The sequence below is a fragment of the Phoxinus phoxinus genome (genome assembly GCF_949152265.1).
Source record: "Phoxinus phoxinus genome assembly, chromosome: 24".
Lineage (NCBI taxonomy): Eukaryota > Metazoa > Chordata > Actinopteri > Cypriniformes > Leuciscidae > Phoxinus > Phoxinus phoxinus.
The window spans coordinates 14,674,437-14,694,263 of NC_136899.1; the positions used below are offsets into that span (position 1 = coordinate 14,674,437).

The window sequence follows — 19,827 nt, forward strand, 5'->3', positions numbered from 1 at the left end:
TGTTAAATATGTCTATATATATATATATATATTTTTTTTTTTTTTTTTTTTTTTTTTTTTTGTATATACAGTATAAGCTTTAGTTTTAGAAATTTTAATACATCAAGTTAAACTGCCGGTAAATGAAAAAGAGAAATATTGCATTGGCAAATAGTTGCAATAAAATGTTTATTTTAATTCAAGTAGCTTAAAAAAAAAAAAAAAAAGTTTTAGTTGACTATAATAGCCCTGTAAACAGCTTACTCGTCTTCCTCTGTTTTGAGCAAAATAATCTTAACGCCAGTCATGGTCACCGGCTTTATCTTTGGAATGTTTGACGGTGACCAACATGATTCTTAAAATATGACTCAGATGTAACGGGAAAGATAAATCCCTTCCACTGAACAAAGATTTCCCCTTCACCAAAATGAATTTGGATGAGAAACACTGAAATCAGGATTGATAGTGTATTGACTAAACAATGCATTTCTTTGTAAGCCAGTGTGTTTTGCTCAGGGTTGAGGGAGTATTTGTTGAGTGTAAAGCACTGTCCTTTTACTATCTTATCTTGCTAACAGAATTTTTCCAGTATATTCAGAGGATCTAAAACAGGTGCCAAAGACATAACAAAAGCAACCTACTAAAAACGAAACAACTGTCGGTCATGAAGGACAGATTTCATTCTGAAAGTGAAATCTACAGGTTTCTATATACCGGTACTTATCTCTTAATCTCTGCTCTTCAGTGAAGGTTTGTGGGGTACACAGTAGGAAAAAAAGAACATTTTAAAGTTCAGCAAATATCAAACCCTGTCAAAAATGTGACATGCCAGTATATGCCACATTAAAGAGTGTCAAAACCACATTTATTCTTTAAATGTCATGATAAAATTGACAGATTGTAAAATAATCATGCACAGAGCTTATTGTTATTATTGGAAGGTATAGAAGTTTTTGCTCACACATTGACTGAATACAGCATTGCTAAGTACATTTTTTTTTTGTTAATTTAGTAAATTATTCCAGCACTCTAAAACTCTAAGTACTAGTATTAATAATTTATTAATTAGTGACACTAATTTAGGCAAACGAAAATATTTGCATCACTAATTACCAATAATTAACTAATAATACGTTGTTTTTAAATGCGCTTTTCTCACACCCAAAGCGCTACAGTAAAAACAGACAAAAGGAAAATAATGAACAAAAAGGATAAAAGAGATCAAAGAAAACAGTAAGTTAGTTAAAAACAACCTTAGATAAACATGATTTAACTTTTTTAAATGTTCGAGAGGAGCATTCCTGGAAGTGAAGTGAAGAGCATTTCATAACTTTGTAAGAAAGCCTTTGTGGGAAAAGGCTCTTTCCCCCATGATCTTTTTACAATGAAATTCACATGAAGGCAGATGAAAAGAAAGTTAGCAGAACAGAGAGACCATGGTGGAGTATATGGATTAATGAGATCACAAAGATACACCATCCCATGTAATGTTTTTTAATGTTAAAATGAGAACTTTAAAATAAATTCTAGCGAGAATGGAAAGCCAGTGCAACTGAGAGCACCAGTGTAATTTATTTACGTGGAGAAGTATGGGTGAGCACACGAGCAGCAGAGTTTTTAATATACTGATGCCTATTCAAAGATTTAGCTTAAAGGCCAGAGAACAGAGCATTACAATAGTCAAATCTGGAGGTAATAAAGACATGTATGAGCGTTTCTGCAACAGGGAAAAGTTAAAAAACGGCCAATATTTTTGAAATATGGTTTGTATGCTCATTAAATGTTAGGTGAGGATAAAAAAAATGACACCCAAATTCCATACCTGTGAAGTGAGAAGTATATTGGAATCGACAACCAAACTAATATAATCAACATTCCAAGAAGCCGCCATCATACAAATCAGCATAAGCCCAGTTTTGGAGCAATTCAGTCTCAGGAAATTATACTGCATTCAAATTCTGATTTTGAGTATCTCCCTCAAAACAGCTAACATGCAGCTGACATCAGGGCTAGTGGTGATGCAAATTTGAGTATCATAAGCATAGCAGTGATACACAAGGCCATACTTCCTATTAATATATGCCCAAGTGGAAGCATATATGCTAAACAGAGTTGGGCCCAACACTGAACCTTGAGGTTTCTCACCTCAAGGTTCAGATTTTTGTATTCTGGAATGCGTGACCCTGGATCACAAAACCAGTCACATGTCGCACGGGTATATTTGTGGCAATAGCCAACAATACATTGCATGGGTCAAAATTATATATTTTTATTTTATGCCAAAAATCATTAGGATATTAGATAAAGATCATGTTCCATGAAAATATTTTGTACATTTCCTACTGTAAATATATAAAATATTTATTTTTGTGAGTGAATGCAGCACAATCGCAAACATAAATGGACAACTTTAAAGGTGATTTTCTCACATGTTTCGATTTTTTGGCACCCTCAGATTCGAGATTTTCAAATAGTTGTATCTCGGCTGAACCATGCATCAATGAAAAACTTATTTATTCAGCTTTCAGATGATGTATGAATCTTAATTAAAAAAAATTGACCCATGTGACTTGTTTTGTGGTCCAGGGTCACATATAAAGAAAATTCCAATTTGAAACTTCAGTGTGAAAATATGCTGAGATTCACACCTTGTGATAATATTTTTCTAGATAAATATTACTGTTAATTGATAGTTGTTCATCCTTTGACCTTACCTGATTAAAATACGGTATATTTCAATTAGCCTATGAGAAAAAATTCCACTTGAATGACATGCAAATCTATCACCCATAAGTGATATCACCCATTTAGTGGCCTATACTTACCATGTTTTTGCATGGACGAATGTATGGATACTGGGGTACCAGAATAAAGGCAAAATCTGGTATTGAGCCAACCCTACCTCAGAGCCATTTTATCTTTATTGCAATCAAAACAAACCAAGGTGCTGATTTGGCCTAGACAGTGACGCATTTACACCTCCACCACGCCGGCTCGGCTAACAAGCTCTCTTCCACTGAGCTTCCAGTCTTTGCAGCCACAGCTCAATATCAGACCAGGAAATATCACTGGAGAGGCTCAACAGTAATTATCCTCATTATTGTAACAGTTAAGCACAGACACAACGTTGCTGTCATGCCCAAATAAGAGAAGGTGAGGTCGTCCCGGAAAAAACCCATCCAAATTTCGACTCTGAAAGAATGCAGGTGCTCCCCAAGGCAGATGGATACAGAATGTTGTTAGGGACACAAAGGCCGATGTTAGTCAGAGCAAAGGCCTGTATAAGTGAGGTAACTGTGTGACGCTACCTGACTGCAGCTTAATTCCTACTCAGATCCACACATAAGCTGAGCCAGGATGAGAGTGTAAATTTGGTCTGAGTCTAACTAAGCTGGGATAATGAGGAATTTTCGGCTCCACTTTAAACTCTTGGGTACATGATTTGTTTCTCAGAAAAGATGCTTTTGTTAATCTGCACGACTGCAGTCTCTATGGACTGAGAGAGGATATGACGAGTGAGTTAATACAGCTCAGACTCAGTTAGCCAGGACTGTAATGAGTGGATATCAGTAAATAATACAAGCAAAGGTATAACCGAGCTAATTCTTTCTTTCCAAATAGACTACCATTCAAAAGATGGCAGTTACAAAATATTTCCATTTAACATAAATGCCTTTATTTTGAACTTTCAATTCATCAAAGAATCCTAAAAAATTTATCATGGTTTCCACAAAAATATTAAGCGACTGTTTGCAACATAGATAATAGAAATAAGAACCAAACCAGCATATCAGAATGATTACTGAAGGATCATGTGACAATGAAGTAATGGCTGCTGAAAATTAAATTTTGCAATCACAGAAATAAAAACACATTTGAAAATATACTAAAATAGAAATATTTCACAATTATGACTGTTTTTACTGTATTTTTAATCAAATAAATTCAGCCTTGGTAACCATAAGAAACTTCTTTAAAAAAAAAAAATCGTACGGACCCCAAACTTGATCAACGCATGATCAAGACGAAGCAAGAATACAATAGTATTATATAGGTCTGTTCGAATGACTCAGCAAAAATCAGACCAGAACAATTTCCGTTGTTTCTTTGACATTTTAAAGGGCACCTATTATGACATTTAAAATGTTCCTAATGTTGTTTAGGGAGTCCTCAAAAACAGTTTTACATGCATGCAATGACAAAAAACACTTTTGTTGTCGTATAATATGCATTTATTTTTACCTGATTTGCTCACCGACTCCCAAATGAATCGTTCAACGACTCATTTTTCAAACCCCTCCTTTGCGCGACGCTAATCTGCGTTGATTGGTCAGATGACCCAGCAGTGTTTACATAGATAATACTTATTGTTTAACACGGAGTACAATGATGCTTTTATCAATTAAATTGTGTTATAATAATTATTATAGTCCACTGCTTTGTAGTTTGTAGTAAAAAACTAAAAATAAGATAAAGAATTTAATGTTATGTTAGCGAGCATAGCCCAGAGTTCATATTGTAAAAGCACAATCAGTCTTTGTTTGCATTAGCCCGATGCATAAACATAACGTTTTTACAAAAATAAAAAAAATAAAATGTAGTTACGTTACTACGAGGTATTACTCTATTCTTTAAGACAACTCCGAAAACAACGACAAACACTTCACATATCTCAATACAATTGTCATTGAAGACCTAGAAGCTAAACGGTGCTTACACAACAAACAAAATAATTATTAAGCATGCTACATAAAACATAAAAGCAACAATTATTAATAACACTTACAGGTTGTGATACGGAGGAGGAAGCTGATGCAAATACACTTGGAACTGAACCTTCCTTCAATATCAGCCGGCTCGCGAATCCAAGCTTGATTGCATTTAAGTTGGTAAAGCAATCGTCTTGAAAATGGCGCGAACAAAGCACAAGGCTCGGACTATACTTCTGTGGTATAGTTGTATATATGAATTGTAGCCACTTAGTCTTCAAATGCTCCTCCTTGGGCAGATGAAAAAAGTCGTCTTTTGAGCCGCACTTCAGAACACCGCATCTCGTCGCCATGATGTTTTCCCTGGCCTTGGAGCGCAATAAGTTGGCGTATCGTATTCAAATAACTTGACAAGTTGACGTCATCTAGTCAGAGAAAAAGCCTCGGTCTTCTAACGATTCATAAAAATGACTCCGAGTCGACTCTTACTTTTGAAAGACAATAACTTTATATACGGTGCACTTTCATATTTCAAACTTTGCAGGATGTTTTTGTTCACTTAGATCTATGTTACACACTACATGAAAGGTAAATTTCAAAATTCCATAATAGGTGCCCTTTAAAAAGACAAATTATTTATAAAATCAAACTATTAAAGTGCATGTAAACACGTACTGAAGTGGAAAAAGCTGATTTTAATAATTTATTAATACTCAAAAATTTGATCAGTGGTCCATTCATGATGTTAGTCAAATATGTTTTAAAATTAATCCAAGAAAAATCAGTCACTTGTTACTAACACCGGGATCTTTCAGAAGGATATGCAGAGCTGTAGGCGCTACACTAAACTAAGATTTTCCGATAATAACATCCCACTTCTTCATTATTAACTCACCGCACTCAAATTTATTCAGCTCTCTAACAAAGTTTCAGAAGCACAAAACAAGCTTACAAAACAAGTCAGACTATGTTACCATACATCTCAAAAGATTCCTCATGATATGACCCCTTTAACCAATTCATAAATCAAAATACATTTTTGCCAATCAGTATCCTTCCTGATATTCATACACACATATACATGTGTGTATATATATATATATAGATATAGATATAGATATATATATATATATATATATGCCAATACCTCTGAGTCTCATAATCCCTCAATTCACTACAGCCTACACTATTACTCTTCTCCATAATGAACAGTACGGACACAACATCAATATTCGAATACAGCCTATCAATAATAGAGCTGTGAATAAGTGAATCTGTGCTTAAATTATACAAGGCTTGTAACACCTCTGAGAGAATCTGTGTTGATTGAGGAGAAGGAAGAAAACTCAAGGGTAGAATACATTTGCAACACCGTTAATATCTACAACAGTCCCTCACGGTGGTCTCCGGCCAGGCTCCGCACCAAAATGATGTAATCACACGGAGGATCCGATTTACTTTGGCTCCTTGTTGTATTACTATTTCAAAGACTACATCACAGAAATTCTAGATGTGCAGCGAAGAAACGTACAGTGTATAGGCATTTTTTTCCATAAAATCACTACACGCAGGCCCTTTAACGCTTTTTGATATCAGGTTGAGATCTTAGCATTACAAGACTCAGGTTTCTCACCTCGTCTTTGTTCTCACAGTGTCCATAGAGCTTCAATCGAAAGCAAATGTCTAAATAAAAGCTTCAAATGACAACAGGATTAAGGTGTAATGTGCTCCTTGTAATGTGTAGTTTTCCGATTAGCGTCAACGTTGCTTCTCGCTGTTCATGCCTTTTAGCGGATGAATACGTCAGTGTCGGCGTGTTTCTTTTCATTCTTGCCAGTTCAGCTGGAATAAACCTTGCCAACAAATAGCAACTCAAAGTTTGCAAAAACATAAATTAGATGTTTTTGCAAATTTCCAGAGCTAAATGTTCACTCAAGCTCTAAGCATATACATAAGTATAGTGAATCTTCAAAAATATCCCTAGAAATAGAATTAAATATCATTTAAGTATCTAATTAGATATTTTGCAGCACAAATTATGAGACAAGCCCTCATCCTCAAAAACAATGAACGAAAGGAAAGGTACAAGAAAATATGACCCAGACTACGATAAATAAGAGTTCACTTGCAATTCATGCCAACTGTGTGTGTGTGTGTGTGTGTGTGTGTGTGTGTGTGTGTGTGTGTGTGTGTGTGTGTGTGTGTGTGTGTGTGTGTGTGTGTGTGTGTGTGTGTGTGTGTGTGTGTGTGTGTGTGTGTGTGTGTGTGTGTGGTAAATTATTGTCTGTCAAGAGTATGAAGCCATCACGATTCAAAAGATATTTGGAAAACAAACATTCAAAAAAAGACAATGAAACTAAGTTTTTCCAATACATCATCATCCAAACATATGGCAATATTAATACACTTCACCGTTTGATATTAAGGTCAGTTGTGTTTACTTTTATATTTCTGTTAGTATGTTGGGTTTCCTCTTGATGCCTTATGTAAAATATGGGTGCAGTCAAAGTCCTGTTACACAAGAAAAAAAGGGCAATACTGCCACCTAATGGTGATGAGCTAAATTTCTATCACATTCCCAAAAGTTGTTCTCTTGACCAACAGTGAAAGCTTTAAAATCAAACCAGGCATCTTAATCTTTAAAATGTTGAATACAGTGGTCAATCTCTAAAATCAGACCCTAGTTAACCTTATTTGGACAGCTAATCTGAGTTCACTGTGCACTTTATGTTTGACCTAACACAAGTATGACACCACTGGGTGGCAGTACTGACAAATAATACATCTACCAGAAACTGAGGGGATATTCACACCAGGAAAGTCCGCTAGTTCACTTGCTTTGGTCCGGACCAAATACAATGTTGATTTTTTTGTGTGTGTGTTTGCTTTCACATTGCCCTTTTTGCAAGTGAACCAAAATTTGTAAACAAAACCACATGTGTGCTAAAGTCATCCATTCATTGGACAGACATTCTCAAGCAGGGAAAGGCAGGAAGTGCAAAAACAGGCAATTTATGGAGATCTTCCGTAGTGCAATTTTTATTCTTTTACTGATTTGGTGTTATCAGCTACTAACGCAATATGAAGAAACTTATGAGCATCATATGATGCAATGTCATCTATATGATGTTGTAATTAGGATTTTGCGAATACGAAGATGTGCTGCAAGACGGTTCTGTCGGAGAGAGCATGCTCTTCACTGATAAAGTTCTAACATTATTAAAAACAAGTGAACAGTCAGTAATAAAATAAGAACCAATACACAAATTACAAGCAGAGATGAATATGAAATAGCAAAGTTACAAAGTCTAATTCCGGTAGAGAAATTAATAATTAAGCCTAAATGTAAAATGTAGAAATTAAATATATAGTTTCATCTTTGTTAAAGCTGTTGTTGTTTTATTAACATTAATGACACAGTAGGAATATTATAACGCGCCTCTCTCTCTCTCTCTCTCTCTCTCTCTCTCTCTCTCTCTCTCTCTGCGTGCGTGCGGCTGTGGTCACAGATAACGCACGAGTCCCAATTTTCGCCCCTTCTTCTGCGTTTAAAATAGTTTGAATGTGTAAATTGGCAAGACAAAAAACATCCAAATGATAAGCGGTCAGTCTACGATGGTAATACGTAGTTAATCCGCGAATCACATGCGTGCCGAACAGTGGGGCAGCTGGTCCGTACGGATCACAGATCAAATGTGATCCGTTGCAACACTAATGTATAGGCATTTCATCACACCAAATTACATAGTAAAAATCTGACCTTGTCAAAAAAGGTGCAGTGCTTTCTGCAATTGGGTCGGTTCATGTTCACACTGTAAACGAATCGTACCAGAGTTCGTTTGGAACCGTACCGAGACAACCTCTTCAGCTGGCTCTCGGTTCGGTTGTTTAGTCCGCACCCGAGGGCGATTGCTGTATTCACACCTGCCCAAAAGATCCGCACCAAGGGGGGAAACGAACTTGAGTTCGATTCATTCGAACCAAACAAGGCAGGTGTGAATACACCCTGAAACTCCTAGAATCTAGCGCTCATGATGATAACAGTTCTGCTTCAGAGACTCAAAAAATCCTCAGGCTTAAGCACGTACCTCTGGTTGAACATTCCTCTAAAGTTGTAATTGGCTCTGTAGTTGGGAATGGGTTTGGGGTCCAGGGGTCTGTAGATAGCTGGCTCCCCTCGCTTCATGGCCAAGCCATTCAACTCCACTGTAGGAGTGATGCTGCCTGCAAAAAAGATGGATCAGTGACCCCCTGCTCCATAATGTACAAAACTGAAAAATATAATAAATAATTAAAACAAATAAATGATTGAATTAATAATAATTCTTATTATTATCATACAAATTGTATTGTATTTTATAATTGTATTTGTATTATCCCACATTTTATAGTGGTAAAACACCATCGACTTCCTTCTTTTTCTTTGCAAAAAGTAGTTCAAACAATCAATCACCTGGTTGGCCTACAATACAGTGCAACAGTCGGGTTCCGGAAGTATAAACTCCATCCATTTTCTCTATAGGGAAACTGATTTTTAATGATAACTTGTAAACATTTAAAGACAGTCCTACAGTGAGCCTCATCAGCCCGCATTATTTCAACTTATTTTTTTAAATAATAGGGTTTAAAAGCAGAATTCATGGTGAAGAAATACTTACGGTAATATATGTATATATCCTGGATTTAGCTAAATATTTATAGTGGTTAACCCCTGGGTAACCCCTCTGCAGGTTGACCTAAAAGCCCATTCTGGACCCTCACTAAAGAACACTGCTCTACTTTACAGCCCATTACTTAGCGCCAGCAGCCATATCACCCTGTAGCCCAAGACTGGTTGCCCACTGAAGCGAAGCAGGGTTGAGCCTGGTCAGTACCTGGATGGGAGACCTCCTGGGAGAACCAGGTTGCTGCTGGAAAAGGTGTTATTGAGGCCAGCAGGGGGTGCTGCTCACCATTTGGTCTGTGTGGGTCCTTAACGCCCTAGTATAGTGATGAGGACACCATATTGTCCTTAGGATAAGATGCTAAAACGAGGTCCTGACTTTCTGTTGTCATTAAAAATCTCAGGATGTCCTTCGAAAAAAGAGAGTAACCCTGGCATCATCGCCAAATTTGCTCATTGGCCTCTGTCATCATCATGGCTTCCTAATCATCCCTATATACTGTTAGGCTTCATCACTCTGTCTCCTCTCCACCAATAAGCTGTTGTGTGTTGGGCGTACTGACGCAATATGGCTGCCGTCGCATCATCCAGATGGATGCTGCACATTGGTGGTGGTTGATGAGATTAACTACTTAACATTAGCGCTTTGAGTACCCAGAAAAAGCGCTATGTAAATGTAACAAATTATTATTATGGCCAGTTGTAGTGTGCCACATTTGGCTAAATATTTATAGCAGAGAAACACTTTCAAATGGTTTACCTACAATCCCACCCTGGACACCCGTGAAGAACGCATCTCCACAGCATAATATAATGTCCCTGAGAGATGTGTGTACCTGGGTTGCTGTTGCTGTCGGCTTTAGGGGAGCGGGGAGGAGGTCGGGGGAGACTGCTCTCTGTCAGGGCCATGGTAGCTGTGGAGTGCTGGGCCTTTTTGATGCTGCTGCCTTCTGACTCCCAAACCTGGTTCCCCAAGCACAGCTGCACCGTGAAGATCTGCACACACACAATCCAGCAGGAGAGCTAGGCTGATTGTTTTCTGTTAGAGTGGACTATTTCCTTAGTGAAAGTTTTTATTTAATATAGACATTGTCTACAAAATAACTTCAATATTTCACATCCAGGTATTTATTTATTTAGCTAAGTAGCCATGTAATAAGTAGGATAATGTACCGTCAGCAAGTCATTTTCGCAAAATAAAAGCTTTCAAGATTATGCAAGATCCTGATTGTCATGTCAGGTTTTATTTTGCATTAATGACTGCACATTTTCCCATACTTGCTAAGCATTTTTTTTTTTTTTTTACAGATTTGGGCTTTTGGCAGCAATACACCTAACTTTGGCAAGGATCAGCTGAGGGACTGTCTTGGGTGACATGATTTGAGTTCTTGCAAGACAACACTATAAAATGAATATTTATTCAATTTGTTGGTAACACTTTACAATAAGGTTTTATTTGTCAAAGTCAGGGTAGGTGATTCTTTTTGTTATGCTGGTTGAAAGTCTTTTCACATCCTGATAGCAATCACTAAGTTAAGTGGTCTAAATGTATTTATATGTAGGCTATATATATACAGTATATTGTCTGTGGAAGGTGTAGGACCATAAAATATTCATCCAGTCGTTAAATTCAGTCTGAATGCAATGATACGATGTCCAACCTGCCTGTCAACGTATGTATTTCCATACCTCCGCGCACCTGCTCACGCAGACATCTCACGTCACAGCGTTTCATGTTATGCAGAGTTAAGACCTATTCGGACGGGACTAGTTTTCTAAACGTCAATTTATTATCACTCGACGACTGATTTCATGTACTAATTCGGACAGGACTTACATCTCTGTTTGTGAGTGTGTGTTTTCTAGATGTGGGCGATACAGAAGGTCATGTGCAGAGCTTGCTAGACAAGCATCTTACTCTTACTTGACACTGATATTAAAATGGGTAGTCTTAGTTACTTTTTTTTGGGATTTGGCTAATTTTATAATTAAAAAAATTCATCGGATACCCTACATATTGAAATTAAATAAAAGCATCCTAAAAACTGGTGTCCAAAGGTAGCTCAGGTAATTCAAAAAACACACGAGGGGAAAGCGTTAGGATAATACAACATCAGCAATCACATTCAAGACATTTGGATTCGGACTAAATTGGCATTACCTGAGGTCATTTTTCCAGACTTTTTAACAAAAGGTAAAAGTCACCATAATCTTAAATGACATTGTCCATAATGATTACTGAGATGGCACATTCGGACGGGACTAAATTCACGGAGAAGCTCTGGTAATAATTACTACCCCACCTCTCCATGTAAAACTAATCCCGTGCAAATAGGGCCGTAGACAGACCTCAGTCACCGAGCACCGGAAAAGCCTGAACCAAAACAACGATCTTATGCTGCATTCACACCATAACTACTGTAATATGGAAGAGATGAAAACCCGTGACGTTATACTCGAAGCGGTTTGTGACTCTAATTTATGCGTTTTAATGGCAACACTATCGACGCCGAAATGAATCTGCAGTAGTCAGGTGGTCAGTGTTCTTTAAATCTTAAATCTGTCTTTTCTCATTGTTATTCTAATGTTATGTGCTTGGAGACATGAGGTAATTTGTCTCATCTCGTGACGCTTTTGTTTGCTCCCTGCTCTATGTGTTCATGTGTTTTGAAGAAGGCATGGCTTTGGAGATGCTCTGAAGGGAGGATGAGATCTCTTGCATTCAAAGCTAACTTGCTATCGCTAGCCGCTCTGAAAATTGCCTACCCTAAGTTTAACATTAGCACATTAGCTAACATGAACTAACAATGAGCAATCTTTATTAGCATGTATAAATCTTTGTTAAAGCTAGTTAGTAAAACATATAATTGTTTATTGTTTGTTCATGTTAGTTCACAGTGCATTAACTAATGTTAACAAATACAACTTTGGATTTTAATGTGATTAGCTAATGTTAACAGATAAAACCTTATTTAGAGTGTTACCGATTTATTATATTCAGCTTATATATATATATATATATATATATATATATATATATATATTATATATATATACATATATATATATATATATATATATATATATATATATATTCAGTTTAAAATTAAAATCTCCTACTGTCTTGCATTTATAAATTGTTCACCATTCTGAATGTAGTGAAAGACATGATGACATCATTTGCATACTGAATTGTGATTGGACATATCCTTCTTGCATTTATTTAACCCTTTTTGGCCTTTATATAACACTTTATATTTACCCTGTACAGACTATATGCTGATTATTGTGGGCTCAGTCAAAAAATACATTAACAACATATAACGTTATTAATAGAACATATTTTCAGTAGTTTCAAGACAAGTCAACTAATTTCTCATTACTTTAAGTCAATACAAATTGAATCATCAAAATGTATGTTGTGTCGTCACACCTCAGATTTGAAAAAGACTCAAGAAACAGCCGTGTAAAGCTGTGGGAAAAAATGGGAGTGTAGAGGGTGGGAAGAGGGGAGTCAACAACAAACACAGACCTACAACAAACTCATTATATAGACAAATGAATATTAAAATATGAGCAGAGAAAACAGATTTGGGGCCATTTTAGAAATATACTGTAACTCTGTAACTCTTTTGTGAACAAACTCACAAAAATCTTGTAACAGACTACTAACAACTATTAATAACAAATCAAATGCATTGTGATAAATTATTCTTTGAAATATCAACAAATCAGAATAATAAATTTGCATAGCTATTGGTCTATATGAAAAATTAGGAAGAAGGTCTATAATCATTTTCATTACATTAAAGAGCACTACAGTGTCTGAACAAATGACACACACAGAAAGAACAAAGGCATAGTTACTTTTTTGTTCATTCTTCTTTGAATTTTCAGTCTACATTTTCTTCTGTGTATCAGAATAATTCGCATTTATGATCAGACGTACCACTGCAGAAGTGTCCTTATTTGCACATATATATTTAATTTGAAGAAGACATGATGAAATATGTTATTCATGTTTGGAGCACTAGAGTATATGAAATATGTCCAATAAAAAAACGGTCCGAATACATACTGTGATATCCATGTTGCGAGTTATATTAAACTCATCGTGGCATTCCATGCAGAAACCATTCTCATGTGTGTGTTAAATATTAAATATTGTTAGTCATATTTTCCATGTGTTGGGAGTCAAACTGCAGCTCTGACCGCATCATGAGGAAAATGCAAACAACACTTTTTTTCTACCGTATACTTACAGTATCCATACATACAGTATACTCTAATTTGTATACATACAACATGTGTCCAAATGCAAATATATATACAGGCAAATATCAAACTGTATTTTGTGGCATTTAAATTCTCCGCTGTAAGGCAATCTCATGATTAATACAGGCCAATGATTGGATTAAAAGAGTTAATTCTTATGTTATGAATAATGCAGAGAAATTCTCAAAAACTGTTGATGTAGACGCGTACTCTCCAGCCACGGCAGCCAATCACCACTTTGAATGAATGCATATAACTCACTTTTCGTGGCATTGGTTCAATTTTGCTTTTTAACCGGATACACGAAATCGCCACTTTTCCCTCAATAATAAACATAATGAGTGCTATTGATGTTTTCATTGATGTGCATCCTGTACAAAACAAATGTGCTTTAGGGTTTCATGACCCTTTAACAGTACCTTAGCATGTGCAGGCCCTTTCTCATTCAGCAGCTTGTATTGAGGTTGAATCCTGTTGAAACGGGCTAACTCATTCACCAAACACATGGGAGTTTTCTCTTTAGGGTTTGCCATGTTTTCTTGAGGAGGGCCTGTCAGAAAGAATGAACAAATGCATGTCAAGTTTTTCCATAGTATTTTACATATTGTTCCAAAACAGCTACATACAGCGGACCCAAAGGTACACTACGGTTCAAAAGTTTGGAGTCAGTAAGATTTCAGAAATTAATACTTTTATTCTGCAAGGATGTCTGATGTAAAGTGACAGGTATTTATAATGTTACAAATAAAAATGAGCGTTTAGAAAAGTTTGAGAGATTTGTCAGATTTCATAGGTGATTTCAAATATTAAATTTAATCATAAGCATGCTGAGTGAAATGACTTGCCTTAAAGGATTAGTTCACTTCCTTTAGTTCCACAATTTACTCACCCCCACATCATCCAAGATATTCATGCATTTCTTTCTTCAGTCGAAAAGAAATTAAGGTTTTTGAGGGAAACATTCCAGGATTTTTCTCCATATAGTGGACTTCAATGGGAACCAACGGGTTGAAGGTCCGAATTGCAGTTTCAATGCAGCTTCAAAAGGCTCTACACAATCCCAGTCGAGGAATAAGTGTCTAATGAAACGATTCGTAATTTTCAAAAAAATTAAATAAACATTTATATACTTACTAGCTGTGATGCGCCACAACACATTGAAAGGTCACGCGTGACGTAGACGGAAGTACCGACCTATTGTTTACAAAGCAAACGTGCAAAGACTTAAGGAGGCTTTCACACTGGACTTGGTCCGAGCTGTGGTCCGAGCCCGAGCGCGATTGTTCCCGGAGCCCCCCCGGTGGCTAATTCGGTGCTATTATGCGCAGTTGAGTGAACAACACAGGTTTACTGTGTGTGTGTCGCATAGGGTGGGCTTCTGCTGCTTGCAAACAGACTCTTTTGAGGAGACAGTGGATTTCCAAATTTGTTGCCCTGATTCCACGCGCAATGCGCGAATACACTGCAGGCTCACTCTCGCTCATATCCAAGGTAATTCGTCAACACTATAATCCCTTACATGTGTTTTATTTAACTGAATATGAATACTGAATAAGCTAAAACGCATGCGCAGGTCACTTTACTTCCTGAACAAGTGAGCACCCGAGTCCGTGTTGCTTTCACATTCACGTGAACCGCGGCACGGTTCGGGAGCAACCGAACTCAGACCATCTCCTCCAGGTAGTCTCGGGTTTGGTACCCCAGTGCGCACCCGGGTCCGCATGACAGCATTCACATTAGCGATTTTTAATGCGAACCGTGCCCCGTTCCGAACTAAACTGCCAGTGTGAAAGCCCCCTAAGTCAATCGCCCTTTACAAAAAAAATTAAAAAAGTTAAACGATAATTTGGACCTTCAACCCGTTGGTTCCCATTGAAGTTCGAAACGGCTTGCCAAAGCTAGCTTGCCAAAGCTAGCTTGCCAGAAAAGTTCACTCTGGCTGGTAAACACCTGCACACTCCCATTGGTCCGTGGCAATTACGTAATAGGTAGGTGTGCTGAGGCTCAGCCTTCTTTCACATGGAAATCTTCTCTGGTTTATTTGTTCTGGTTTATAGTCCATAGAGATCAGACGGCCACAGGTACAAGTACAAACACACTGGAGAGTTGCTTTATAGTAGAAAATAAAGTTGTACTTCTGATTAAATGAGACACTGACTTTGTTTTTCATGTTTACTACAGTAAAGCTTCGTGCTTTTAAGCAATCTATTGTATAAAGTGCTATATAAATAAACGTGACGTGACTTTACTGGCGTGCCGAATTGCAGAGCAATTTTTTTGTGTGTGTTTATTTTGTTATTAATCTAAACGTTGTTCTCAGCAGTGTGGGCGGTGTTGGGATATTCACTTACAGTATATCGCTGCCCACGTATTTAATATTTCGTTGTACCCCTAAGCTAAGAATAAAAAATAGTTTTGTTGTGAGTATATCGGGACCTTTAAAGGTACTTTGACTAAACAGGCAAAACGCATCAGATTTGTTTGCACTCAGCATCCTGGTACCTGTTGGGCTGGATGGTACAGTGGAGTCCACAAAGCCAGAGGCAGGGCTGGGGCAGGTGGGCGTTGTGGCTGGCACTGTGCCATTGATGGTGGGCTGCAGACCCAGAGCTCCTGGGCTGGGCATGGCCACAGCGGGCACCACGGCGGTCAGGCCAGGTCCAGACAAGGGGGCTGAGGTCTGCACTTTCACTTGAGCCATGCTCTATCGCTGTTAAAACAACATGATTTAACATGAAAATCTTTTTCAACATCAACTAGCCTGTCGACTGTAGTATTGAAGGTTGCAAGTCAAAAGCCCTTTCCAGTCCATTATAGGACAGACGTGGTCAAGGCCATGAAATCATTTCAAACTGGATAAGCCAAGCACACTATTTTTTTAAACAAACAAGGCTGTATCTTCTTTAACTCAAAGTTAACTCCGTCAGACAATAACTCATGTATTGGCAGGCTGTCAGATCAGTATTATGTCTAAGTAGATGTCAAACAAAGGGACTGCAGTGACAATCGCTGCTTTGGTGAAGAAAAGTGGCTCAGAAACTATCAGCATGACTTTCAATTCATAGGGGTTTATTCAAACTGAACAACTCCTAAAATGGATACGATCATTGTAAAATATGACTATTTCAGTGTTATTAACTAAACCTAAGACTACAACTATTCAAAAAACATTTTTGTCATTGACAAAGCAGACATTAAATATAAATATAACATAAAAAAAACTTAAATAGAAAAATTAAAGAACATAAAATACATAAAATTACTAGGCCTTATAGGGTTAGTTCATCCAAAAATGTTAATTCTGTCAGTAATTACTCACCCTCATGTCGTTCCAAGCCTGTAAGACTTTCGTTCATCTTCGGAACACAAATGAATATCTTTTTGATGAGATCTTTTTGATGAGAGCTTTCTGTCCCTCCATACAGTAGACAGCTACGCAACTGACACTTTGACACTTCAAAAAGTTCATCAAGAGATCGTAAAACTAATCCATATAAATCGAGTGGTTTAGACCTACATTTTCTAAAGAGAGACGATCGCTTTATATTATGAACAGACTGAACTTAGGCTTTTATTCACATATAAACCTTCGTCAACTCACTCATCAGTTGTGGTGAACGGAAGCTCAAGCAGGTTCACTTGACGTGTGAGAACCAATGAGGTTCATTCTCATGTTATGCAGCACGCGTGAGCTTCAGCAAGAACCAATGAGGTTCATTCTTGTGTTACGCAGCACATGTGAGATTCAGCAATAGCCAATGAGGTTAATTCTCGTGTTACGCAGCACGTGTGAGCTTCAACAATAACCAATGAGGATCATTCTTGTGTTACGTGTGAGCTTCAGCAATAACCAATGAGGATCATTCTTGTGTTACGTGTGAGCTTCAGCAGTAACCAATGAGGATCATTCTTGTGTTACGTGTGAGCTTCAGCAGTAACCAATGAGGATCATTCTTGTGTTACGAAGCACTTTTGAGGTTCAGCAAAAACCAATAAGGATCATTCTTGTGTTACGCAGCACGTGAGCTACAGCAATAACCAATAAGGTTCATTTTCGTGTTACGCAGCACATGTGAGCTTCAGCAATAGCCAATGAGGTTCATTCTTGTGTTACGTGTGAGCTTCAGCAATAGCCAATGAGGATCATTCTTGTGTTACGCAGCACGTGAGCTTCAGCAATAACCAATAAGGTTCATTTTCGTGTTTTACGCAGCACGTGTGAGCTTCAGCAATAGCCAATGAGGTTCATTCTTGTGTTAAGCGTGAGCTTCAGCAAAAGCCAATGAGGTTCATTCTCGTGTTACGCAGCACGTTTGAACTTCTGCAAGAGGTTTGTTCTCACGCATCAAACATGTTCAGTTGAGTTTCTGTTTTTGTTCGCTGATCAATGTTTATATGTGAATAAAAAGTTTAACCTAAATTAAATCTGTTCATCATATAAAGCAATCGGGTATTCAGAAAATTCGGACTAAACCGCTCAATTAATATGGATTAGTTGTACAATCTCTTTATGAACTTTTTGAAGTGTCAAAGTGTCAGTTGTGTAGCTGTAAATAGAGGGACAGAAAGCTCTCAGATTTCATCAAAAATATCTTAATTTCAGTTCAGCAGAAGAAAGACATTCATACATGTTTGGAACAACTTGGAGCAAATGATGACAGAATTTTCATTTTGGGTGACCTAACCCTTTAAACTAACATTACAATGCTGATTGAAAATAGGCTATAGGCTATAGCCTAAATAAAGGCTACTTAAAAAATATATTAATAAATACTAATAGCATATAAATAATACTAAAATAACACTTCTATATTTAAGAAAAATGTGGTGGAAATACTGTCAGCCCCAGAAACAATTATGAATGAAAATGCTAATAATGAAAATGAAAAAAAGTTAATGAATGAAAAGACCAAATTCTGGGCATTTTAGAGGTGTGCTAGGAAACCAAATATTTACTAAATAAATATCAGTGACTTTACTATTTGTATCACTTCCATGGGCTTTGGAAATCACCGTATATTTCCATTATATAGCCAACTATACATCTTCACACTTCAATAACATCAAATGCTATCACTGCATGACATCCATCCTAAAACAAACAAACCCAGTGTGACAAATGACGGACTGGAAGCAAGTCAGCATCAAGACATTGGAGTGACATTTGACCACTAGGATCCATCCTGATCCTGGACATTATTAGAGCAGAGAATCAGAAGACAGCTTTCTTTGTAAACCTGACTCTCTCAAAAGTGAGGTCACTCTCTTCCCAGTTGTCTCTGACTATCCACTCACTGAGGTTGTCATTTTCTAAGGTCTGTTATAATTAACAAGACACGACGCTATGATGTGTTATATTTTCTTAAACATTAACATAAACTAGGCTAGGGGTGTCTCAAACCCTAATCAGGGTTTTGAAACACAACCTTCCTTTCCAGCACACAGGCCACCGGTCTGAACTCAGCTGGGAATGTGCAGACATCATGGCTGAACGACTAAATACCCCTCACATCTCATCGATGCACACTGCCTGAGCTGCCGCTAAACAACCAAACGACAGAACGCAGTTTCAAGTGCAATTCTGAATTCATCGCTTCTTCAAACCATAACGCATTCAATAATAATAGTTTACCTTCGTCCAGGGCCAGACCCCAGTTACACCTCCAACATTGGCAAACACTAAAGAGAACTGATGGTACCAGGACCAAACCAACATATTAACAACACGTTTTTCCCCCAGAAATAGGCAAATATGACGACGGCACAGCACTACTTTGTGAATTGTATGTGTTTAAGCTTATAATTAGCACAGTTTTGGTCAATTTTGTATTTATTTATTTGAGGACAGCGAAAAGAGTGCACCCCTCCCCTGTCGCACAGATGGTACCGTCCGGCTTCCTGATACCGACTAGGGATGAATCCAGGCTCTGTACATTTAAATACCACACTACAGGACTTTTTAAAACGTGTTTAATTCGCTGTTTCATTTGTTCAATCGATCAAAAGTGACAGTGAAAACATGTATAATGTTACAAAAGATTTATGTTTAATAAATGATTTAATATTTTTATATAATGATTTAAAAAAACAAACATTTAGTAGCCTGTATTCGGTGTACGGGGACATTTTTTGTTCCCCCAAAACACCTTATGAATCATACTAAATGGTGTTTTATATAGGCTATATATATATATATATATG

General features: G+C 37.2%; 1 protein-coding gene across 4 annotated transcripts in view; it reads right to left on the reverse strand.

Moving 5' to 3' along the window:
- The window catches only part of stau2 (staufen double-stranded RNA binding protein 2), a 121,157-nt gene extending 101,817 nt beyond the window's left edge, over nt 1–19,340 (reverse strand). For 2 of the 4 annotated variants that reach the window (XM_079601676.1, XM_079601677.1), the window contains exons 1-6: nt 19,259–19,340; nt 16,129–16,336; nt 14,046–14,176; nt 10,188–10,347; nt 9,142–9,204; nt 8,777–8,912 (exon numbers count right to left, since the gene is read on the reverse strand). In XM_079601676.1, the coding sequence (XP_079457802.1) occupies nt 8,777–8,912; nt 9,142–9,204; nt 10,188–10,347; nt 14,046–14,176; nt 16,129–16,327 (689 nt within the window). In that variant the 5' untranslated portion in view covers nt 16,328–16,336; nt 19,259–19,340. The remainder of the gene's footprint in view (nt 1–8,776; nt 8,913–9,141; nt 9,205–10,187; nt 10,348–14,045; nt 14,177–16,128; nt 16,337–19,258) is intronic. The other 2 variants (XM_079601678.1, XM_079601679.1) reach the window with 1 other exon arrangement.
- Between the last annotated feature and the right edge of the window lie 487 nt (nt 19,341–19,827).